The 25204-nt window shown below is 49.0% G+C and overlaps 1 protein-coding gene across 1 annotated transcript; it reads right to left on the reverse strand.

The window, feature by feature from the left end:
* Window positions 1-20: 20 nt before the first annotated feature.
* On the reverse strand, window positions 21-10553 carry E2f1 (E2F transcription factor 1). Its single transcript, XM_031372375.1, has 7 exons — window positions 10186-10553; window positions 4945-5035; window positions 4407-4626; window positions 3411-3563; window positions 1839-1953; window positions 1525-1747; window positions 21-1429 (listed from the first exon to the last, which is right to left on the reverse strand). Exons 1-7 carry the CDS (start codon window positions 10438-10440, stop codon window positions 1182-1184), a joined length of 1305 nt encoding a protein of 434 aa, XP_031228235.1. The 5' UTR covers window positions 10441-10553; the 3' UTR covers window positions 21-1181.
* Window positions 10554-25204: the final 14651 nt, after the last annotated feature.

The following is a 25204-nucleotide window of genomic DNA, read 5'->3' on the forward strand; positions in this document are numbered from 1 at the left end:
CAGGAAAGCACAGACACAGGTCACTGTGTGTCGTATCTTTACTAATGCTCAGAAATGACCAGAAGGTGCACAGCAAGCTGACCCTGACACTCCCTTTTCTGTACTCAGGTAACATGCATAACTTCGTACCCATCACTGGGTCAGTTTCCCTCTTCTCACGGGGTTACCAACTGAAAGGAAATTAAGTCAGATAGGAACAGGGAGTGAACATTCCCTCCAACACTAGCCTCACACTGGCGGAGAGTCCCAAACCCAGCCCTAACACCATCAAAATATTTATTAAAATGAAAGCAGGAGGGGACAGAACTGTCAGGAAACAAATCAAAGTGCAGACTGGTGGGCGGGAAGGACGGTGGAGAGCGCTCCAACCACAGGAGGGACCCACACCCACCCCTCCTGGCCACCATCAGCCAAGGGACTGTCCCCAGCCCATTCATGGCTGTCAGTCTGTCTCCCTCTGCCTTTCCCAATAAATAAACTGCTTGGGCCTTAGCAACTTTTGGGTAGGGGACCCTGCCCTTGCTTCAGAAATCAGGAACTTGGGGTATCAACCCCATATCCCCCCACCCTTTGCCAGAGGCCTCGATAAATAAATAAACGCTCCATTAAAGCTTCGATCGGAAAACTTTTAAGCAGTGCTCTTGCTGCCCTGCAAACCCAGCCAGCCAAGCTGCACCACCCAGCCTGGCTGACACACAGGATTCTGGAAGCAGGCAGCCATCCTGGGCCTCACAGGGCCTCTGCAGCAAGGACACCAAAAGTGCAGTTGAGCCCCACCCCCACCTCAATGCACACACATGGATTCATGCACACATGTGGACACACCAGGATGTGTCTGCAGCACACATACAGATGTGTTCACCTTCATTCCCCGGCACGCGCACACGCGCGCGCGCGCGCGCGCACACACACACACACACACACACACACACACACACACACCCCAGGTACACAGTGTGCAATATGGGGTGCATGCACACACACACTGTACAACATCCTTCGCCTTTTGGTCTGCTCAGTGTGGCAGCAACCAAACCCCAGAGCTAGAAGCTACTGGACAGAGAAGAGGGTATGAATCGTGCTATTCCAATGTGGCAGGAAGGATGGCCCAGGGCAGGAGGCTCCAAAGCTGCAGACAAAGTGGGCATCTCCAGACACCCCGAGTCCCTAGGCTTCTTCTGTCAGAAATCCAGAGGGGTCAGGTCCCCAAAGTCACAGTCAAAGAGATCTCTAATGCCCTCACCCTCCTCGAGACCAAAGTGATAGTCAAGGGCCTCGTGGGGTGGGGAAAGGCTGATGAACTCCCCAGGGAGGAGCCCAGAGAAGTCTTCTTTAGCGTGCTCCAGGAGTGAGTCAGCGGCCACCAGTGGTGACAGTCGGTCTTCTTCCATGGGGGCCCTCAGGTGGCCCATTCGTGGCAATACTGCCTCTGGAGAAAGGAGGCATTACAAGTTAGGAATGGCCCAGCAGGAGAGGGGCTGCCATGATTGCCTGCCAAACAGAACAAACCCTGGCCCCACCTACCTTGCTCCAGGCCTAAGAAGGATTGGCTGGGATCCAAGGTTGGGGATGTGGAGGAAGGTGACTGTGGAGGCCCTGCAGTGCCAGAATCAGCGGTCCTGTCCTCCCCAGAGGTTGTCACATCCTGGCATGAGGTCCTTCCAGGGCTAATCCCCTCTGCACTCTCCTCAGGGCAGAGGAAAACATCGATGGGGCCTTGTGTGCTCTTAAGGGAGATCTGAAATGTCTGGGGAGGCAGCAGGCAGGATAGGTGAGGCCTAGGTGACCACCAGCCCAGCCCACCCTGTCTTGGTAAGGCTTGGGGTCTTTAGTCTCACCTCTGAAGAATCCACAGCTTGTAGCTGGGTCTCAGGGGGGGCCTTGATCACTATGACCATCTGTTCTGCGGGGTCTGCGATGCTACGAAGGTCTTGGCAGGTCACATAGGCCAGGGTTGGGGGAGTCAAGGACCACTTTACCTTTGAGGTGCCACTGACTCAGCATATACCTCCCTAGTCACACCCTCATCCCACAGCCCAGCACACAGTAGGTGTTCAGAATCTCATCCCCAAACTTCAACTTCCTCAACAGTGAGACTCTCTACCCATCCAATTCCAAACTCATGACTGCCTGTAATAACTCCACAGCAAATGCTCAAGAAGTCTCCAGGCTGGGAAATGGAAACTGATTTTGACAATCTTACTGTTAGTTAATGATATTCTCTAAAAGGCACATTTTCTAATGAAGTTTCCTTTTGTGAATTAAAAAGTCTCAACTTTGAAGCTACAATCAGGAACTAAATCAATGACCAAGGAAAGGACTGCCAGTACTAGGTTTTCTCTTAGGTGACAGGGCCTCACTGTGTAATCCAGTGGCCCATGATTATTTTGATTTTCAGAGTTTCACTATATAACCTCAATTGGCCTTGAATGTTACAGTTTCTGCACTGGAGGTCAGAAGAGGGCATCAGATACACTAGAAGTGGAATTACAGACGGCCATTAGCCACTATGTAGATGCCAGGAACTGAACTTGGGTCCTCTGGAAGAGTAACATATGCTTTTAACTGCTGAGCCATCTCACCAGTCCTTGGCTTCTTTTAAAATGTATTATTTTAAAACTTAATTTTGTGTCTGTATGTGCACACACATGCCACAGGGGTGTGTTTGTGAATGCACATGTGCATGTAAGAAGACAGCTTATAGGCATGTTTCCTCCTTCCACTGGGAACTCAAACTCAGATGGTCATGATTAGCCAAAAGCACCACTTCTACTTATTAAACCCTTTTCTCCTTTTCTTTTTTTTGTTTTGTTTTGTTTTTTTTTTTTTTTTTTTTTTTTGAGACAGGGTTTCTCTGTGTAGCCCTGGAACTCACTCTGTAGACCAGGCTGGCCTGGAACTCAGAAATCTTCCTGTCCCTGCCTCCCAATTTTTTTTTTTTTTTTTTTTTTTTTTTTTTGAGACAGGGTTTCTCTGTGTAGCCCTGGAACTCACTCTGTAGACCAGGCTGGCCTGGAACTCAGAAATCTTCCTGTCCCTGCCTCCCAATTTTTTTTTTTTTTTTTGAGATAGCATTTGTATGTAGCCCTGGAACTGGCTCTGTAGAGCAGACTGCCATCAAACTCACAGATCTGCCTGCCTCTGCCTCCTAAGTGCTAGGATTAAAGGTGTGCGCCACTACCACCTATTTTTTTTAAAAATATGAATTTTAGAAATAGTATTACTGTCCTCTCTTTTACAAATGAAACTGAGGCCCATAAAATCCAAATCACTTGTTCGGTGTCACATGGTAAGTAAATGCAGAGCCAGGTCTTGTCTCCAAAGCCTGAATCTTTTATAATCTGAGCCCTAAGTAACCTCTGTAGGCTCAGGAGCATGGCGCCCGCCACCACTGGCCAAGCCAAGGATATCGCTGGGTGTCTGAGTCCTCAGAAAGCAGTTGCAGCTGCGTGGTACAGATGTGCATCAGGTGATCCAGCTGCTGCTCACTCTCCTGCAGTTGCTGCAGGTCCTGGGTCAGGCCTTCAAGCCGCTTACCAATCCCCACCATGGTGTGGCTGCCTCTGTGGGAAGCCAATGAAGAATTAGCAGTCCTTGAGCCCCCCACCCGCCCACCCACCCATCAGCCCTAACCCTCAAGACAATCTGTTGCTGCCACTGTTCTGTGAGAAATTGGCAAGTTCTTTTTCTCTGTGGCTCTGCTCCCCAGCTAGGCTTTGAGTAAGGCTGGCACCAGCTCAGTAAAATGCCAGATCTGTCAACAAACACCCACCAAGGAACCAGGTAAAGAAACAATAGCACACACATGCCATGGAACGAAACAGCTGAATCAGATGTATATACAAACATTTCTGGGACACACTATCAAGTGAAAAGAAACTAATACAGAAAGAAGAATCATCTATCAAAAACCAGGAGATATGCCAGAGAAGGCAGCAGGAAGCCTGGAGAGGCAGAAGGTACTGGGAGAAGTAGAAACAAAACCTCAATGAGGATAGCGAAAGCTGGAATGGTGGTAGCACAGAGGTCTAAGAATGGGCAACAATGGGAGAGGGAACAGAAAACCTTCAGCAAGGCATGGGGGCCGGGGGAGAGAGAGAAAGAGTGAGAGCGCAAGAAAACACACACATATGTATGGGAAACCTTGTACACACACACACGCACACACGCACGCACACGTACGTACCTATACCTACGTACGTACGTACATAGGTACATACATATGGGAAACCTTGTACAGCCATAGGGAACTGGACCTGCAAGACCTGTCCGTTCCTCTCCTATCACTCCAGGGAAGGTAACTCTCTTCAGATCTTGGTTTCCCAGCTATTGGGAATGCAGGAAGCCACTACAAGCATTTGGCTTGGTCTGGCTGTTACCTGCCCACCTCCCTGATGAGTACTTACAGCCACTGGATATGATTCTTGGACTTCTTGGCAATGAGCTGAATGCCCTCCAGGACATTGGTGATGTCATAGATGCGCCGCTTCTGCACCTTCAGCACCTCAGCTGCCCAGTTCAGGTCAACAACACCATCAGCTGAGCGGCTCAGCAGCTCCAAGAAGCGTTTGGTGGTCAGATTTAATGAGGTCTCATAGCGTGACTTCTCCCCTGGAGATTTCACACCTGGGGGGTAGGGGTTAGGCTAGGCAGGGTCCCTCAAACACTCAGCCTGCCCCCAACAGGCCTGTCTCCCTAGCAATGTAGAGTGGCAAGATGAGGACAGGAGGCAAATGTCTCCTTCCCCTTAGGCCAAGCAGAAAGGCTCTGTGGCTGTTGTCTGCCAACCAAAGCATTCCTCGGGTAGCTGGGCAACTCCCCACCTCCAAGGCCTGAGGAAGTCCTGCTAGGCAGCCATTCCAGCCGCCTACTGGGGCCCCGGAGTGTACAACCATGTCCACACCCCTCCCCCATTATGGCCGAGAAGCTGGAGTCAATGGGCACCTTTCCCTGGGTGGCGGCCTCTGCCCCGGAATGGCCCACTGCTACCAGCCAGGTACTGATGGTCAGTTTCCAGATCCAGCCTCCGTTTCACCTGTAGCAGAAACACAGGAAGATGCCCAATAACCAGGACTGAGAGCACAGAAGACTTAGCTAAGGGCTTGGGACCCCGACCCCAGTCTTACGTCTCTGTCAGGATGCTGAGGTACACGAGCAGAGACAGATCCTGAGGGACACAGCATGAGGTTATCATTCTACCTCACAAATCAGTCAAGTATAAGGCTGAAGACGCGGGTTCAAAATTTAGGTCCAACATTACCTCTCTAGGACTGGTGGTGGTTTTTAAATACATCAGCAAAGAACAAATCATTGATGTAATTAATGCTAGAGGTTAAAAAAAAATAAAGGCCTTGTGAACACTAACCACACAATCTACCAATTAGTCTTTTTGGCTCCTACAAATACAAGATCTATTTAGCTCAGGCTGACCTCAAACTTACTATGTAGCCAAGGATGACGACCTTCCTTGAATTTCTTATCTACCTGCCTCTACCTCCCAAGTACTGGGCTTACAGGCACATGCCACCAGGTCTTTCAGCTTTCAAAGATAACTTTCTCCCTTAAATGAAAGCTGGGAGTGATGGTGTCACTTCTGAGGTGGCAGGGTGCAGAAGAAAGCTTTGTGCCACACTCTCAAGTAGCCCTAAATATAAGCCCCTTATGGCAAAGAGCTGAGAACTGCTCCAGGTAGGAGGAACGTAGCAAGCTTGGAGGCAAACCCTGCAACCTTAGGCACACTCGCAATTACAGCCAGGAAGCTTTCTGGCTGCAAGGGGATTCCATCTCAGGCTAGAAGCACCAGCTAAATCTCCCCCAAGTCCCAATCCACAGAGACTATACAAGTGCTTTAAGCCACCAAGGGAGGGGACAGGTCCCCCAGGTAACTCACGCCCCAGGTTAACTCATTTACGCATCTATAACCATGGCAGCAGCTGGAGCTCACCAACTGCTTTGTGCTTAGTGCACTCTGCTTTTTGGACTGGCACCACAACAGCTCTACTTTACAACCTATGGACAGAGGCAGAAGCCACAATTCCTACCCCGGTCTGAGACTGACCCCGAGTTGCTAATCTCCATGCCCTCTAACTTAAGAGTTCTAATTTCACAGTGATGGGAAGGGCCCTGAAGTCCCACGGATAGCTCAAAACCCCACTAACTAGAACAGGCTTGCTGTCCTCTCACCAGCCACGGGCCTTTCTCAACTAAGCCCTCTCAACCTGGCCCACCACCTGTCACATTCTTTTGCCAAGAATTCTACCCACAGCCATTATCACCCTCCATTGGACAGGACAGCTGTTCCCATGCTGCTCTCCCTCTACATCACTGCCTCAGTAAAGCCTTTCAGTGCGCTCCTCATATGAACTGTGGAGATGAGCTGCTCTAAGGCTATACTATGCCAGGTGGTGGTCGAGCACACCTTTAGTCCCAGCACTTGGGAGGCAGAGGCAGGCAGATTTCTGAGTCCGAGGCCAGCATGGTCTACAGAGTGAGTTCCAGGACAGCCAGGGCTACAAAGAGAAACCATGTCTTGAAAACAAAACAAAAACAACAAAAAAAGGTTATCCTATGCCCTGGACTCTTGGCTTTCAAAGATAAGTGCTAGCTTTCTCCTTAAACTTTCTCCCAATGCCTGCTCTAAGGCTATCTATCCTATGCTCCCTCCTCACACCTGTAGCTGCCTCCTGTCAGACCCTTAACGATTGCTTCAGAGAGCTGTTACAGTGTCTCAAACCTGGCCTTTTCCTCCATCCATTACAAAGTACTGCAGATGTCTGTTCTCTCTGCCTAGCACCTCCACCTAGAAAGCGTCATTGGACACTGGACCAATTAACCTCTGCATCCCTGTCTGCCACAAGCCTGTGTCAGTTAGCACGTGCTGACTAGATGTCCCCACCCTCACACTGCCACTGACTCCTGCAGGCCAAGGAAGAGGACAGCATGAGAGTAAGACAGTCGCACAGAGGCAGACACACTGCCTCTGCCATCTGTGCCAAAGCAGGAGTGTAACTAAATCCCATACATTTCCTCAGCAAACTCTCCTCTGACTGCAGGACCTATGGCAGTCTCCACCTTGGAGGACCTGTAGCCAGGGAGAAATCCAAGTACATGCACCCCAATGGGCTGACACACCCCCAAACACCCTTGCCCATCCCCAAAGGCATGCTTTAAAGTAAGGGCTCAAACTGATGCTTGTTTGTGTCACTCATCTTTAGACAACCCTAGCACTGAGATCCTAAAGACCACAGGTGAAGATGCTGATAGCTGAATGATTCGAACACCAATCCACAGGAAGGGCACAAAAGCTTTACGTAGCCCCTGGAACAGCATGTAGTCTCAGTAAAAGACCAAGGCAGGCTCAGGCCAGCACAGAATGCTCTCACAGACACACAAGGAAACCACTGTGACAGGCTAATACATATATAGTCCCTTCCTGGACTAAAAAATCTCAGGAGCTGTTCTCCAATTCAGCTTCTAACAGAGTGTGTTTCAGAAACAGGAGCGCTTCTGTGGGAGAGCCAGGGCAGACCAGTTACCTCCTCTGGGCAATGTGAATGACGGACTGTTTGAACATGGATCAGGCTCAGGAAAACCTTGAACTCCTGATCCTCATACCTCCACTTCTTAAGTACTGGAGTTTTAAAGGTGCCATCACATATTTTAGAACTATTAAAAACAAAGGTTCCTAAGACTGGGGACTGGCAGTATGCATTCAATTCTGGGTTCAATCCCAACAGCATTAAGTACGCCGAGTGACCAGGCAGGGATTCACACAACAGCATCACACCTAAAATAAGAGCCGTGCGGAAAAGCTGGCTTCCTGCTCTAGGCCTGCCTCTTACTGACTTAATGTATGGCGCCACGTACCTTCTACAGTAAACAAGAGCTACACTATAACGGGAAACCTCAGCTTCTTGCCGTTTCAGTTTTGAAACAGGGTCTTTGTAGTACAGGCTGGCTTTGAACTCAAGACTCAGTATCCTCATTCTTGCCTGCTTGGATTATAAGATATGTCAATTAACCAAAATACGCTGTTGATATTTTAATTTATTTTTATTTAACTAATTGACTTTTTAAATTATTTTCTCTTTAAAAAGAAATCTGTGTCTGTATGAATGTATGTGAACATGGGTACCCAAGGACAGGAGAAGACAGCATCAAATCCCTTGAAACCGGAGTTAGTCATCTATGACCTCAGTGCTGGGGCTGTGACCCAAACCCAAGTTGTCAGAACAGAGCAGCAAAGTGCTTTCAACGGCTGCGCCATCTCTCCAGCCCAACTTACTTTAAGGTCAAGCTTCACTCTGTAACCCTGGCTGGCCTTGAACCTGTGTGTTGATCCCCATTTCTGCTTCTCCCTAGCCACCCCCCCCATAGGATCTACACACACACACACACACACACACACACACACACACACACACACAGAGCCATGACAAGGTAGAGGTAGATAGGCAGGCAGGTAGGGCAAGAAGGAATGTCTGAATTGCAAAGAGGTGCAGAGGTACACAGGAAGCACCCAGGAAGTGCCCACTGGGTGGGAGCCAAGCTTATTTCAAGGACTGCCCCCCCCCCCAAATTCCAGAGCAAAGTCGGAAGAGGCCAAAACCCAGATTTGCATTCCTGGCCTTTGGCTCTGGCTCCGGGATGGTGTCAACCTCTCCCACAGAAAATCTTTGCTGGCCTTTAAGTACTATGGGGGCAGGGGATCCTTAACCACCTCCGCACCTAGGACGTAATGGGACTCACTAACTCAACAACTTGAGTGAATGGAATGTTTGGTTAAATGTAGAATACCGGCCCAGGGCCCAAGCTCCTACCTACAGGTACAGGCCCTGGAATACATGGAAGGCAAGCCAGCTGGCCCACCAAATACTGGCTGGCCTCCTCACTGGGAGAAAAGGCCTCAACCTGGAAACACTGCTCCCTAGCTGAATGATTAAGAAGTCCTACCATTTGTGGGCCTCGGCCTCCTTGTTCATAAGAAGGATGGAAAAAGTAAGGTTGCCCACAGGGTTAAGTGGGTAAAGTGCTTAGCACTGAGCCTGGCACACAAAACATCCTCAAAACAATGGTGGTTGCTATTGTTATTATTATTAGCATCTTGGTGATTTCGGAAGGAAAGCAGCACTGGGCACTGCGCCAAGGGGGGTGGGGGGGTTATAGGCCTTCTCTAAGGTGCCTCAGGGACCAGCTGCCACCCACACCCCCATCAGGAGTTGCACCTCTTCTACACTGGTTTTGGTCCTCGCCCCTCCCACTCGCTCGGAGCCCCTGCTGAGAACCCCTCACGTTCGCCCCACCCCTACAATAAAGTTGGTGGCCCACTGAGCTGGTCCCTGCTTGGATCCAAGTTCCACTCTTCACGTACTGGGCTGCCTTTTCTAGGCCCCCAGCCTAAAGGAGTCTTGAGCTACTTGCTACTTAGGACCAGGAAAAGATTTTATCCAAGGATCTCCCTCCCACGTCTCCTCTCTCCAGGAACTGGAGGCCCCTTCTCAGGGGCCCAGCCCACCCAGCCTTCCAGAGGCTCGGGGGTCTGTCCGCCTGATTAATAAAAGTTCCATGGCAACCAGGGGCTGGAAGGGTGGCAGATGGAAGGACAGGCAAAGGAAGGGTTGCAGCAGCTGGCCCAGCACCCCGCCCCTGCAGAGAAGGCCTCCCAATCAAGAGGCCTATCCCCAGAGGCCTGGAAGGCCAGGCCTGCACCTGGCAGAGCCCCTGAGGGTCTCCCGAAGATGTCTCCAACAGTCACCCTCTTTCACCTCCAACAAGCAACTGTGCGCACTACCTAGCCATAGTTTCTGCAGCAAGCCAGCAGACATCAGTTCAAATACCAGCCCCACCATCTGCAGCTGCGTGAAGCACTTCCCTGTCTCTGGGCCTCAGTTCCTCCCTCTGGCAGATGGGCACGTGACAACACCCAGCTCACAACAGAGTTGAGAATGTTGTGCCAAAGCCTGGGCGTGCACTAAGCAAGCACCAGCTGAATACACGTGAGACGTTATCATTAATGAATCCGACGCTCCGGTGAAGACGCTGAGGCCCAGAGCAAGGCTCAGCAAACAGACAGGCAAGGCAGTCAGTCAACGCGCGCCCTGGGGCGGAGCCCCGAGGCCCAGCCCAGGCTCCGCGCCGCCCAGAGCTGCAGCCCGCCCCTCCCCCGCCCGCGCCTAGGGTCCGTACCGGCGGGCGGCCGAGAGCCGGGCGCGGTGCACTAGGCGCGGGTCGGGGCGCCTGCGGCGTTGCGAAGAGCAGCACGTCAGGATCGCGAGGACCAGTGGGCGGCGCGGCTGGGCCGGCGGGGAGCTGCGGGGCGCCGACATCGGGCGCGGTGGAGATGATGACGATCTGCGAGGAGTCGAGCAGCCGCAGCGCGCCCGCCCCGAGCAGGGCCTCCAGCGCCGGCGCGTGCTGGCCGCCCGCGGGAGCTACGGCCATGGCGCTCACGGCCCGCGTGGCCCGGGAGGCAGGCGGCGGCGGCGGCGCGGGCCCATGACGGCAGGCCGCGGCGAGGGCTCGATCCCGCTCCGCCCCGGCCGCCGCTGCCTGCAAAGTCCGGGCCACTTTTACGCGCCAAATCCTTTTTGCCGCGAAAGAGCCACGCGCCGCCGAGCGCCTCCTCCATTGGCCAGGGCGCCCGTGACGAAGGCGGCCCCGGTAGCGGACATTGGTTGCGGCGTTCGGGGCAGGCGACGGAGGGTGGGACCAGGGGCGGGGTGGCCAATCCCGGGGCGGGGCGCGCGCAGGCTTTGTCCGGGCGGTGCCGGGCGCCTTCTTCCCTCTGCCTCTGGCTGTGTCCTGCCGGAGGCGTGGGCAATGGACCCCGCCCCCTTCACCGCCTACTCGATGGGTGGCGGGTCTGGCAAAGGGAACAAACTTCGTACAGGGTTCTGCACGTCCCGCAGTCTCCACACGCCACATGACCCCCTAAACTCCCAACCTGTGGTCCCCACCCCCTCAGTTTACAGTGCACAAACTGCCTCTTCTGCATGCTCAAGCTCACCTCCAAAGCTCGCTTCAGCCACATCTCCGGTCTTAAGACCCATTTATTCCATTAGTTCACATCATGCGTTCTTCCCTATCCTGTCACCCAGAAACGAAGCCCCAAGAGGGGTGCCAGGAAATGAGTAGGGATGTGTGGCTTTGATCTCAGTCTCATTTTACTGAAATTTCTTTCGTAGGCAGCGCCCAGTTAGCGTTTATTTGGTCATTCCACAATGGTGCCTGTCTTTAGTCCCAGCCCTTAAGAAGCAGAGGCAGGCGGATCTTCTGAGTTCAGGCCATCCAGAACTACAGTGAGACCCTGTCTAAAAAACAAAAAATCACAAACGCCTGAGAGCATGTTCGTTGTCCCATCCTCAGTCCGGACCTTGACTCCAGAGAAAAGGAAAAAAGGGAACAGAGAGGCAGCAGATGCTTGCAATGTGAAGGGATTGGTCTATTAAAGTATGTCCTCACAGAGGGCGGTGCAGGGGCGGGGAGGGTGCATATGGACGTGTCTTTAATCCTGAGGTCCTCCATCAGCATTTCTGATTGCTTGGGTCAGCCCATCTGATCAGCATTGTCCTCTCCACTAGGCATCTTGCCAATACTGGGAATAGAAACGTGAAAGGTTTAACAAGACCTACAAACTTCCTGTCCTTGGGGGTGGGGATGACCACAAGAAGAGAGTAGCTGACAATATTCAAGTCCCCAAGTCCAGTGTAAGCTCCAGGGAGCTCTCAAGCTGGGTTACCTTCTCCATGCCTCATGCTACTTTATCTCGGTCCCAATTCTGACCACATTACTCTGGGCTGGCTTAGCAGGGGCTGGTTCTCATACCCTTTCTGGGTATGAGAGAAATGGAGGCTAAGGGCAAAGGTGAGCAAGGACTTAATAAGGAGGCTGTGATGTTCCAGGGCCCAGAAATACTAAGGTACGGATTAACTTTGAACCACCTCGGCTTGGCCAATTTAGAATCAATCTCCAGCCGCGCTGCCCCTCTCCACCCCCGCTCTCGCCCTTGTTTTTTGGTTTGTTTTTTTTTTAGTTTGTTTCTTTGGATTTTTTTTTTTTTTCAAGACAGGGCCTCGTTATCTGGCTCTGTCTGTCCTAGAACATGCTTGAATCTGCCTGCTTCTTCCTCCCAAGTGCTAAGATTGAGCCAGTGGACCACTATGTGTGGTTTACTCCTTGTTTTTTAAAGAGAGAAAATCTTGCTATGTAGTAGCTCAAACTGAATCAATGTAACCTTCCTGCATCCGCCTCCTGAGTGCCAGGATTACATGTTTGGGCCACTACTGAGCGCCAGTTTAAAATCTTTTGGTCAAGACTGGAAGATCGTAAATCCCAGGCAGGCCTGGACTATGATACAGCAAGAATAAAAATAAATAAATAAAAATTTAAACAAAGAAACACAAGGAACACTTTTGCCCATCCCAGATAATGTGTTGATCTTTGAAAACAAATTGGTATACCTTTACAATAAAAATGTGGAGTAGAGTTCGAGGCCAGCCTGGTCTACAGAGTGAGTTCCAGGACAGCCAGGGCTACACAGAGAAACCCTGTCTTGGAAAAAACAACAACAATAAAATGTGGAGTAGAGCTAAAAATTACAATTCCTACAGCTGGGTATAGTTGTACACACCTGTAACCCCAGCAAGTAGATATAGGAAGACCAGGAGAGTTCTAGGTCATCCTTCGCTTTATAGGCAGAGGGCTACATGAGATCCTGTTATAAAAGAAGCAAATGCAGCTCCCAAGGATGCTTTTGCTTTTCAGTTCAGTTTTGTGTTTAAAAAAAGGGGGGGGAGGGGGCACCTAGCTACCTAGCTCTTGCCTTAGCCGGCTCCAGTTTTTATGGGGATAAAAGCATAGGGACTAGAAGGTATTCTGCAAACTCTGGTGGTTTGGAAAGAAGCAAGAGTGTCTTTCCTTCCCCTACTCACAAACAGTTTGTGAAATTACTCATTGCAAATCCTGGAATGTGCCGGGTGGTGGTGTCGCACACCTTTAGTCCCAGCACTTGGGAGGCAGAGGCAGGTGGATTTCTGAGTTGGAGGCCAGCCTGGTCTACAGAGTGAGTTCCAGGACAGCCAGGGCTACACAGAGAAACCCTGTCTCGGAAAAAAAAATCAAAACCAAAACAAAATGAAAGCAAATCCTGGAATGTGTCAGAACAGGGAAGGACCACAGAGAGCACATGAGCCTCTTGCTGTACAGATGGGAAAGTGAGGCCCATTCAGGGCTGGTGCCTGCAAATTCAGTGACAGAATGTGGCCCACACTAGATCCCCCGACCTGGGCCTGCCTGTGCCCACCCTCCACAGCACAGTAAAGAAGCTAAAGGCTAACCTCAGCATAACCAAGCCTGACACTGGCACCGACAGAGGATGAGAAAGGTTGGCACATTCTCATACCAGATGTAGAGTTTGCTGTCTCCTGGCTTTCCTAAGGGACCCATTAACAAGGATGCTCACTTTTGTAAAGCCTTCTGCTACTCAATAGTCATTCAACAAACACTTACTGAGCATCTGTTAAATATAGAGGATCAAGATGGTTGCTGGAGAACGGAACATAATACTGTCCTGTTTCATGATGATTAAACTGAGTTTTTCTAGTAGGTTAAAAGGCTATACAACCCAGAGTTGGAGAGGCCAAGGCCAAGGGCTTTGCAAAGCATTACCCTTCCGAAATATTCAACCTCAAATCCTATAATAAATGCTTACAGTCACAGGCACCCAGAGGGTCTTTGTGGGAAGACGGTTCAATCTAGAGATTGAGCCACATAGGGAGAAATAGTAAATATTCATTATAAAGAGGGGCAGAACTTAAGCCAGGTGAGATGGCTGAGATGGCACACGCCTTTAATCTCAGCACTCCGGAGGCAGAGTCAGGTGGATCTCTGTGAGTTCAAGACCAGTCTGCTCTACACAGAGAATTCCAGGTCAGTCAGAGTTACACAATAAGACCCTTTCTTTCAAAAAAAAAAAAAAATCAAGTATATATCGAAGTGACAGAGGTGTCCTTTCCCACCAGCCCCCCTAGCCCCCAGGGCTTGAGCAGCAGAAAGGACTGGGGTGAAGACCAGAATTCCTGCAGGAAAATGAGCTTTGGATCTGTTAATAAGTAGTGGACAGCTGAAAAGGGGCGGAGAGTTGGACCCCCTGGCCCAGAGCCTGGAAGATCCTGATAAGGCTGTTCTCAGCATCTGCAGTTCTCCTGAGGCTATCTGGCATCCAAACGCTAATCCACCATCACTGGGCAGCCACTTCGATTGATGCTCTTCTTTCGACCTTATAATCCCAGAAGTGAAGCTTATTTATCTGCAGGATGCAGAAGGGAATCGGCTCAGAGAGGGTCCCTCACAGCTCAAGGTCACACAGTAAAGTGAGGTGGGAACTTAGTCTGATCCTCTGCAAAATCCAGGGCTGCCCTTCATAATGTCCCAGGAGCCAGAATTAGGATATAATTCATGGCTTCCAAAGGGTGTTAGGATGGATTCTGGCCTGGTTACTAGGTAGCCACCTACCACCATCGACACCTACCTCATCTCTAAAGGAGTGCATGGAGGTATTGGCTTCTGGTCCTGCGTCCTCTCCATGGAGGCATCTTGCCTTTGGTCCTTTCTGAGATGCAGAATGGATATAGTGGCTCATGCCTTTAGTTGAAGCACTTGGGAGGCAGAGGCAGGTGGATCTCTGGTTTCAAGGCTAGCCTGGTCTACAGAGTGAGTTCCAGGACAGCTACACAAAGAAACCCCATCTCTAAATAAATAAACAAACAAACAGACAAACAAGCAGGATGGTTTAGAGGCTAGACCTCTCACTCCATATATTTAAATACAGACATAAACAAGAATCCTGGGCTATGTGACCAAGGCTCATAATCATTTCCCTTGAACCGCACTCATTCCATCCATGGCCATCTACTGAACACCCAGTGTGTGTGTGTGTGTGTGTGTGTGTGTGTGTGTGTGTGTGTGTGTTAGAGCTGTTCATCTCTGAGCAAAGCAGTTGCATCTGAGACACCTGGAGCCTGCAGACTAGTGCAAGTCAGAAGAATTACTTCCATGGGACCTGCACTATATGCTCATTAAGAAGTTTGACAAGTGACAGAGATAATTTAAAGCTATTTATTCCACACAAAACTTCCATAAATATATTTTTTTAGTTGTTGTTTTTTTTTTTTTAAAAAGAACTCTAACATGAGTATCCCATAATTACAATGGATACATAATTGGAAGAAATGTCTCTATGGTAACTTCATGTTATTAAGGGGCACAGAGGCCTCCATTGTTGGGTCCTGGCAGAAGGTAGTGGGGAGTTCTGCATCTGTGCCATCTCGTTCCTCTTGAGTGATTCCACGACGCTACACTGACTGGCAGTTTACTGTCCCTAGAGCTGTTCTGTCATCATGCCAGCTCTGGATGAGTAGGCCCCCTACCCACTGGAGAGGTGGTCTCATACAAAGGCAAGCATTCAGAGGCAGGCAGACCCCCGCTCACCCTGACTGGCTGACAGTCCCTTAGTCCAGGAAGGGCTGCACTTGCCCTAGGCCTGGGATGTGGGGACTAGTACTAAGACAGGTGTCAGGGTCAGATGAAGAAACAGGAAGTAGAGTGCTCAGACTGGCCCACACATGGTTTAATTTCAAAATTCAAGCACCTGGCTTTCTGAAAAAAACTGGTAATAGACCTTTAATCCCAGCACTGCGGAGGCAGAGGCAGGTGGATCTCTGACTTCAAGGCCAGCCTGGTCTACAGAGTGAGATCCAGGACAGCCAGGGCTACACAGAGAAACCCTGTCTTGAAAAACCAACAACAGAGCTGGAGAGATGGCTCAGCGGGTAAGAGTACTGACCCAAAACAACAAACAGAAACGGAGTGTGAGAATGTAGCTCAGGTGGTGAGAATGTTTGCCTAGCATTCACAAAGCCCTGGGGTCCAACCCCAGCCCAGCCTAGCATAAAACCGTGGTGGTGCATACCTATAATCCCAACACGAGAGAGGTAGAAGCAGAAGAAGCGAAGTGTGAAGTCATCCTTAGCTACCTAGCAAATTCAGGGTTAGCCTAGGCTACATGAGCTCCTATATCAAACACAATGAAACAAAGCCAAAACCTGTAATCCTGGCAATCCTAAACAGACCACCGAGGTTCTAAACGGTGCCTGTTTCCTCCCCTGGTCACAACTGGAATTGCCTTGCTCCATGACGATGTCCTCCTTCCCCTGCTGTTCCAGGTGAGTCTGCAGCTCCTCACACATAGTGCCCTGTGAGGCACAGAGGGAATCCCTTAGTAAATGTCACCACACTGTTGATATTGCTCGGGCACCAGCTAGTTCCAACACAGCTTCTCTTGTCTGCAGGTCAGGAAGTATAAGATTTGGACATGGGAGGACACAGAAAGTAGACACTCCTGGTGTCACTGTGGGGTTCCAGCCGTCAGTCAGCCCATATGTTCAGTGGAAGAAACTTCTGAGGGATCATGCCTCTCTCAAGAGAGAGGGAAAACCATAGAGTGGCTTCATTCCTGTCCTGACTAGGCCCACATTGGTGAGGCAGGAGATTCTTAGAGCCAATAGCTCTGATTCTTCATCTGTAAATGGGGATAATAATAATAATGATAATAATAATAATAATAATAATAATAATAATAATAATAATATGATGATGATGATGATGCTTGTCTGATTGGGCTGTTGGATGCTTAGAACAGTACCTAAAGTGCCAAGAGTGATCAATGCAACATCAGCTGCTATTAAGAATGAAGATGAAGGCTGGTGTGATGGCTCAGCGGGCAAGAGCACCGACTGTTCTTCCAAAGGTCCTGAGTTCAAATCCCAGCAACAACATGGTGGCTCACAACCACCTGTAATGAGATCTGATGCCCTTTTCTGGTGCCTCTGAAGACAGCTACAGTGTACTTATTTATAATAATAAATAAATCTTTAAAAAAACAAAGACTGAAGATGAAACTGGGCAGTGGTAGCACATGCCTTTAATCCCAGCACTTGGGAGGCAGGGCCAGATCTCTGTGAGTTCAAGGCTAGCCTGGTCTACAGGGTGAGTTCCAGGACAGCCAGGGCTACACAGGGAAACCCTGTCTGGAAAAACCAAAACAAATGAAAACAAACTAACAAGAATGAAGAAGATGAAAGCTGGGCAGTGCAGACTGGTGAGTTCCAGGCTAGCCCATGCTATAAAGCAAGATTTTGTCTGAATGAATGAATGAATAAATAAATAAATAAATAAATAAATAAAGTACTGCTCTTCCAGAAGATCCGAGTTTGACTCTCAGCACCCACTTACATCAGTAGGTCAGCTCACAACCCTCTGTGACTACAGCTCTACAGGATCCAGCCCCCTTTTCTTCTCTCTATGGAGACCCAATGTGCACACACACACACCTAAAAATAAAATTTAAAATTTGAATCAGAGTATTAAAATATTCATACACAAAAAATAAAACAAATTTTAAAAAAAAACCTTTAAAATAATAAAAGAGATGAGTCCAGTGAGCTCGATGGCCACCCATGAGCCTGAGGACTGGCATTCAGTTAACAGGAGGATCCACAGAAGCCACATCAAGGTAGGAGAGAATGGGCTCCACGGTGTTAGACACATACACACACACACACACACACACACACACACACACACACACACGCGCACACACAGGACCCCAGCCACACACACACACACACACACACACACACGTGCACACAGGACCCCAGCCACACACACATGCACACATACACACACCCCACCACACACACACATTACACACGCACACACACACACACACACAAACACACACACGCACATGCGTGCACGCGCACACAGGACCCCACCACACAAACAAATAAAGAAGTGTTAAAAATGTGTTCCCAACAGGAGTAGTGACAGCACTCAGGAGGTAGATGCAGCCAGCTTTATCTATGAAACAAGAACCCAAGAATACATGATGACACTCTTTCCAAAAATAAATACATATAGATAGAAAGAGATTATAAAATGGAGACGAATCAACCCAAACAATGGAGGTATGCAAGATGGTGCCCACCTATAATCCCAGTTCTTGGGAGACAGAGGCAGAAAGATCAGGAGTTCAAGGCCAGTATTAGCTATGTGGTGAAGTCAATACCAGCATGAGCTACATGAGACCCTAAAGTCAAATGCACTCATGTATGTACATACACACACACACCACACCTCTCTTCCCCCTCTTCTTCCCCCTCCCCTTCCCCCCCCCCCATCTTCCTCTCTCTCTTTCTCTCCCTCTCTCTTATCTTGAATTTTATTTGTTCACCCTGAGAGTAGGAGAATTGTCTGAAATAGCCTGGTCCTACCTCTCAAACTCTGTGGGGCACAGACTGGACCAGAGACAAGGAGGGGGGGGAATACATTTGGAGGACAATTGAATGAGACAACCCCTATTCCACTGATACTGGGGTGGGGGGAGGGGTGGGTAGGAGGGAGGGAGGGAGACAAAGGTATCGAAGGTTTCATGTATTGAAGGATAACCTGGAACTCCTGAGTCTCTGGTCTTTCCTCCTAAGTGGTACGATTGTAGATGGGCTAACCATACCCGGGTCCCAAAACATTCATGAATTTTAACATCTCTGAATTTTTTTCTCTCTCCTCCTCCTTCCTCTCCCCCACCCCTCCCCCTCCTCTCTTTTTGGTGCTGGGGGCTAGAAGCCTTGTGCGTGCCACGTGGTAGCCATGCTTCACTACTCAGCTACAACTCCAGCTCCTCTCTTGCTTTTTAGGGAATCAAAATGATGCATCTTAGATCTTGAATGGCACCTTAGAGGTGGTAAGCTGCTGTGTACAGCAAGTGCCAGGTGGGGCTGGGTGTAACAACAGTAAGAGAGCCCATGCTCCGCGATGTTGCACTCTGGTTTCCGTCACTGACACACACACAGATACATGGAGGGCCCAGTACCTGCCATATCAGAAGCCCTCCGTAGTCTGCAGCAGCAGCAGAGGCTGGCCACAATAGAGCAATCAGCTTTTCTTTCTTTTTCTAGCTGATACCTGCATTAGGGCCCCAGGTTGACAGGTGCATGGCGAGTATAGCTATGGAGGAGAGTAGAGCAGGAAGAACACTGGGAAAGAAAGACTTTGTACATATATTAAGATATTCAGAGGAAGAGTCAAAGCCCTCCAGCCCTCCCACCCCCACCTACACACTATTTTTAAATTAAAAAAAAAAAAATCTCTTCTGGAAGCCAGAGTTATATGTATGCAAGACAGGCCAGGGAACCCAGCAGGCCTCCTGGAGCTGGCAATGAACCGAAACAGGGGCATTGTGTCCAGGCCACTGGATGGCTGAGGGGGCATTGTTAGGGCCTGGCCTCGTCTGGGAAGAGGGGGGGTGAAGAGGGCAAGGGGAGTGTGTTCCCATGACTCCCTGGGGAGCAATGACAATCAGGGCCAGCTGCGAAGCCTGGCATGCCAGGGGCCTGGTAGGCGGCTGGCCTCAGAAGGGCCTCGAAGGGCCATGAAGGGCCAGAGAGGATTGGAGAGGAACAGGGAGGGGCACAAGGTCCAGGCCTATCTCCTGGCTGGAGGCAAACCCTAAAGTAAAAAGACATGGGGTTACACCCTCGTCTCTCACCCTTCCTAAGCCCTGGGTCACTGTGCCATTCTCCAAAGACACTCCGGGTTTGCCCAGTCTTCTTTCACTACCTATGACTATCTAACCTTGGCCCAGTACAGCCTGCACCACAGTGCTCCTTGCTGGCTCTCTGAGGCTGTGCTGTGCTCCCCACATGGGTAGAAAAGTCTTCCCTGGTGTTCCCTTAGGCCTGCAAAGGGTATGTCTGTGACAAACCAGAGGACTGCAGGCAGCACCTGAGCCTTCACTGGGGTTAGAACTCACTGAGTTCCTAAGGATGTTAGGCTGGATGCAGGGGTCCCAGTGAAGTCATAGAAGAATTTGGGTTGTTTTGTTTTGTTTTGGATTTTTTGTTGTTGTTGTTTGTTGTTGTTGTTGAGATATAGTCTTAGGCTGGAGAGATGGCTCAGTGGTTAAGAGCACTGACTGCTCTTCCAGAGGTCCTGAGTTCAATTCCCAGCAACCACATGGTGGCTCACAACCGACTGTAATAGGATCTGATGCTCTATTCTGGTGTGTCTGAAAACAACTACAATGTACTCATATAAATATAATGAATACATCTTTAAAAAAAAAAAGATATAGCCAGGCGTAGTGGCACACACCTTTAATCCCAGCACTTGGGAGGCAGAGGCAGGCGGATTTCTAAGTTCGAGGTCAGCCTGGTCTACAGAGTGAGCTCCAGGACAGCCAGGGCTATACAGAGAAACCCTGTCTCGAAAAACAAAACAAACAAACAAAAAAGATGTGATCTCATTATGTAGCCCAGGCCGGCATGTAACTTGCTAGCCTCAATCTTGAGGTCTCTACCTCATGAATATTGTGGTTACAAGAGTGTACCATCATGTCTGGGCTTTTTTTCTTCCTTTTATTATCTTCGTTTATTGATTGATTTTGATTTTTGAGATAGTATCTTTTTACTGGCATGCTCTGGTCTCAACTGTGATACTCTTTCCTTACCTTGAGTCCGAGATTTACGTGTGTGTGTGTGTGTGTGTGTGTGTGTGTGTGTGTGTGTGTGTGTGTTTTAAAGACTTATTTATTTTTGTTTTGTGTTTTTGCTTTTGAGATGGAATCTTGTTATGTGACTTTGTCAGGACTAGAACTTGCTATGTAAACCTGGCTGGCTTTGAACTTGGAAGAAACCTACCACCTGATTTATTTTCTTTTTAATTATGTGTATATGTGTTGGCTGGCACTGATATGTGCATGTTGAGTCCAGGTGCCCATACAAATGAGAAGCATCAGATCCCCTGGAGCTGGAGTTACAGGTGTCAGTGAACCACCTGATGTGACTGCAGAGGAATTGAACTTGGGTCTATGTGCTCCTAACAGCTGAGCTAGCTCTTTACTCCTGAGTCCTGGGATTGTAGAGATATGTGTCTGTAATCAGCTAGATTTTGTTATTTAATGCAAAGGAGGAAGAGAAGGAGGAGGAAGAGGAGTAGAAGGAAGAGGAGGGTGTACTGGGTTCAACTATAACCCAGCAATTGGGTAGCTGAAGCAGGAGGATGTCTGTATCCAAGGCCAGCTGGCCTAACTTAGTAAGTTTGTTTTTTTTTTCGGTTTTTCGAGACAGGGTTTCTCTGTGTATCCCTGGCTGTCCTGGAATTCACTCTGTAGACCAGGTTGGCCTCGAACTCAGAAATCCACCTGCCTCTGCCTCCCAAGTGCTGGGATTAAAGGCATGCGCCACCACCGCCCGGCCTCTTAGTAAGTTTTAGATCAATCAGGTCTACATAGTGAGAGCTCATCTCAAAATACTAACCACAATGCTAATAAACTAAAACAATAGAAGGAACATATATTCCTAAATCACCAATAGGCAAGTGACAACTTTTGTACCACTGAGCTACATCCCTGGCCCAAAAAGAATTTTTTTAAAAAATTTTTTTGGTTTTGAGACAAGGTCTCTCTACAGAGTCCTGTAGCCCAGGCTGGCATTGAACTCATGCCTTCAGAGAGCTAAGATTAAAGGTATGTGTCATCACACTGAGCCCCCAAAACTATTTTCTTTCTAATTTTGCTTGTCTGGTAGGGGAGATGTGCTCATAGCATCTGGTATGGGTGCTGGGAACCGAACACAGGTCCTCTGCAAGAGCAGTGCAGGCTCTTGATCACTAACCAGCTTGGTTTTCATTTTTGCTTTTTGGTTGTTGTTTTGCTTTGTTTTTGTGACGGTCTCATGTAGTCCAGACCGGATGTCCAGGTTAGTTTTTTGTCAACTTGACACAAACTAAAGTCACCGGAGACAAGGAACCTTAATTGAGAACATCTCCATCAGACTGGCCTGCAAGTGTAGCCATTGGGCACTTTGTCTTAATGATTGACAACATGGGAGGGAACAGTGCCATTCTTGGGCAGGCAGTATAAGGGCTTGGGGTATAAGAAAACAGACTGAGCAAGCCAGAAGGAGCAAGCCTGGGGCAGTCAGCCAGGGCAGCATTCCTCCATGGCTTCTCCTTCGGTTTCAGCGTTTCATTCCTGCCCGACTTCCTCAGTGGCTGGGTGTGACCTGAGTAGTTAGAAGATGTAATAAACACTTCCCTCCCCAAGCTGCCTTTGGTCATGGTGTTTTATCACTGAAACAGAAAGACACTGGCTCATATTCACTGCGTATAGCAGAAGATGGTCTCAAACTCATGACTCACCTTCCTCTACCTATTGAAGGATGAAATTACATGGGGAACAGGAATTACAGCTATTCCAGGGCTGGGGATGCAGCTCAGTTGGTAGACTGCTGTCTCAAAAGTAGGGCTCAAACCCCAGCACTGCATTCGCTCAACAGAGAGGAGCTCATAGCTCTGCCTACTGTGCTGGGCTCACTGCTTCAGCTAAGACATTGTTTGTGTTTATTATCCCTTCGAAGTCATAGTTTTGGGATATTTCATTAGATCTTAGGTTTTGTTGTTTGGGGCTTTTTAAGGGGGTGTTTTGGGTTTTTTGTTTTGTTTTTGTTTTTGAGACAGGCCTGCTCTGTGGTCCTGGCTCTATATACTTTATTGCATGGGTTTTGGAAACAACACTCTGAGAGGGGACCATGGGCTCCCACAGATGCCAGAGGAATTCATGACATAACAAAGGCGCTCCAAAAGAAGTGTCTAAAGAGCTGATGTGGCCTGGCCCTGGTCCTGACTCTCAGCTGACACCCAGCCCACAGGGAGAAGCCCGGAAGAGTGAAGAACAAGGATTCTGGTATTCACGCCAAGACCTGTGTACAGCGCAGCCTACTTTCTAAGTCACAGCTTCCGCGGGCGTTCTTGAGCAGAGCTAGTGCAAAACACAGGCTCCCCGTATTTAGATTTCTCAAACCAACATTAGAAGAGAGCTCAGCTCTCCTCTGTGTGTGACTAGCCTCGCCTGACTCTGCTTAACATCAAAACCTTCGCTCCAAAATGCCCTTCAAGGCTAGGTAAGACATATTCCCTCCCTGGGAATCTGAAACAAGACAAGGGAGGGGCGGGGGAACACTTTTCCTTTTATAAACACGCTCTGATTTGTTAAAGAAAAGGCCAATCTTAAGTCACAGCTTGTCGTGACGTGGCTTCATTCTGAGGGGTGGAACACGGTGTTCTGGTTTAGGAGAACAAAGGGTTCAAAGCCTAGCCTGCTTCATATAAACCAAATGCACTCACAGGGCAGTAAAAGGGAACAGTGTGGAGAGAGAGGCTGTTGCCAGGATCCTTTCTGGGGTACGGATGTGCAAGGCTTGAGTGGCAAGCATCTCAGGCATCACTTGGCATCTCAGCCTGCAAATCATTGCTCTCACACGAGCTTGCTTGACGATCTGTAATCTGGGCGTGGAGAAGCAGCAGGGTCCCAAATTAACGTCATCCTTCCCCTTCACTTGAAAGTCTGATTACTTGGGGCTGGAGAGATGGCTCAGTGCCTAAGAGCATTGACAGCTCTTCTGAAGGTCCTGAGTTCAAATCCCAGCAACCACATGGTGTATCACAACCACCTGTAATGAGATCTGACGCCCTCTTCTGGTGTGTCTGAAGACAGCTACAGGGTTCTTATTCAAAATAATAAGTAAATCTTTGGGCCGGTGCGAGCAGAGGTCCTAAATGCCTACAATGCCCAACAACCACATGAAAGGCTCACAACCATCTGTACAGCTACAGTATATTCATATACATAAAATAAATAAATCTTAAAAAAAAGTCTGATTACTTAACAAAAGATTTACTTTTGGCTGGTGTGTGTGTGTGTGTGTGTGTGTGTGTGTGTGTGTACAGAATAAATGAAACTTCTTTTATTTTATGTATATGGGTATGTGAGGATATTATGCCTGCTTTTAGCTCTGTCTACCATGTGCATGCAGTGCCTGAGAGAGCCAGAAGAGAGTGTTGCATGCCCTGGAACTGAAGTAACAGCTGTGAGCTATCCTATGGGTGCTAAGAATCAACCTGGGTCCTCAGGAAGAGTAGCTAATGCTTTCAACCACTGAGCCATCTCTCCAGCCCCTCAAAAGCTCACTTTATATAGAAAGTGACCCAAGCACACAGATGAGGAGCAATGTCAGAGTCAAGATATAAAGGTTTATTCAAAGACGAGGAAGTGACTGTTCACAGGACACACCAGAAGACTGTGTAGCTCTGAAAGTGCCAGAAGCCAGATGTGGAGCACAGGGGAAAGGGATGACACGGGTCAGCTACAAGCTTTGTCGTGGAAGCATGGGGTCCAGAGTTGGGATCCGAAGTATCCATGTGAAACACCAGGTGCAGTAGTATGTGTCTGTAATCCTTGCATTAAGGATAGAGACAGGGGCTGGAGAGATGGTTCAATGGTTAAGAGCAGTGACTGCTCTTCCAGAGGCCCTGAGTTCAATTCCCAGCAACTACTTGGTGGCTCACAACCATCTGTAATGCAATCTGATGCCCTCTTCTGGTGTGTCTGAAGACAGCTACAGTGTATTCAGAGAGAGAGAGAGAGAGAGAAGCCAGGGAGTGGTGGCTCATGCCTTTAATTCCAGCACTTGGGAGGCAGAGGCAGATGGATTTCTAAGTTTGAGGCCAGCCTGGCCTACAAAGTAAGTTCCAGGATAGCAGGATAGCCAGGGCTATACAGAGAAAACCTGCCTAGAAAAACCAAACAAGCAAACAAACAAACAAAAAGGATAAAGATACAAGGGATCCCTGGGGCTCACTGTCCAGTTAACCTAGCTGAATTCCTGAACCCCAGGTTCAGTGAGACTGAGAAACCTCAAAAATAAAATGGAAAGCAACTGAGGTAGATATCTAATGTAAGTCTCTAACCTCTACACACTCACACACATACACACATACACGTGTTTGTACATGTGCATACATACATATGCAGAGTTGGGGGCATTCTTATAGTGGGTGTCCCTAGCAAGGGGCAATTAGGACTGAGCTTAGGAAAGAGTTTTACTCTTCCCTTTGTTATAGGATTGTTATCCAGTGTGATGGTTTGTTTTGTTTGAGACTGGTTCTCATTATGTAGCCCTGCCTGGCCTGGAATTTACTATGCTGATCAGGCTGATCTTCCAACTCACAGGCCAGGCTCTGACTCCCAAGTGCTGAAATTAAAGGGACGGACCACCTTTGCTACTGTGTGTGTGTGTGTGTGTGTGAGAGA

This window comes from Mastomys coucha, unplaced genomic scaffold, assembly GCF_008632895.1.
Source record: "Mastomys coucha isolate ucsf_1 unplaced genomic scaffold, UCSF_Mcou_1 pScaffold15, whole genome shotgun sequence".
In the NCBI taxonomy this organism is placed as follows: Eukaryota; Metazoa; Chordata; class Mammalia; order Rodentia; family Muridae; genus Mastomys; species Mastomys coucha.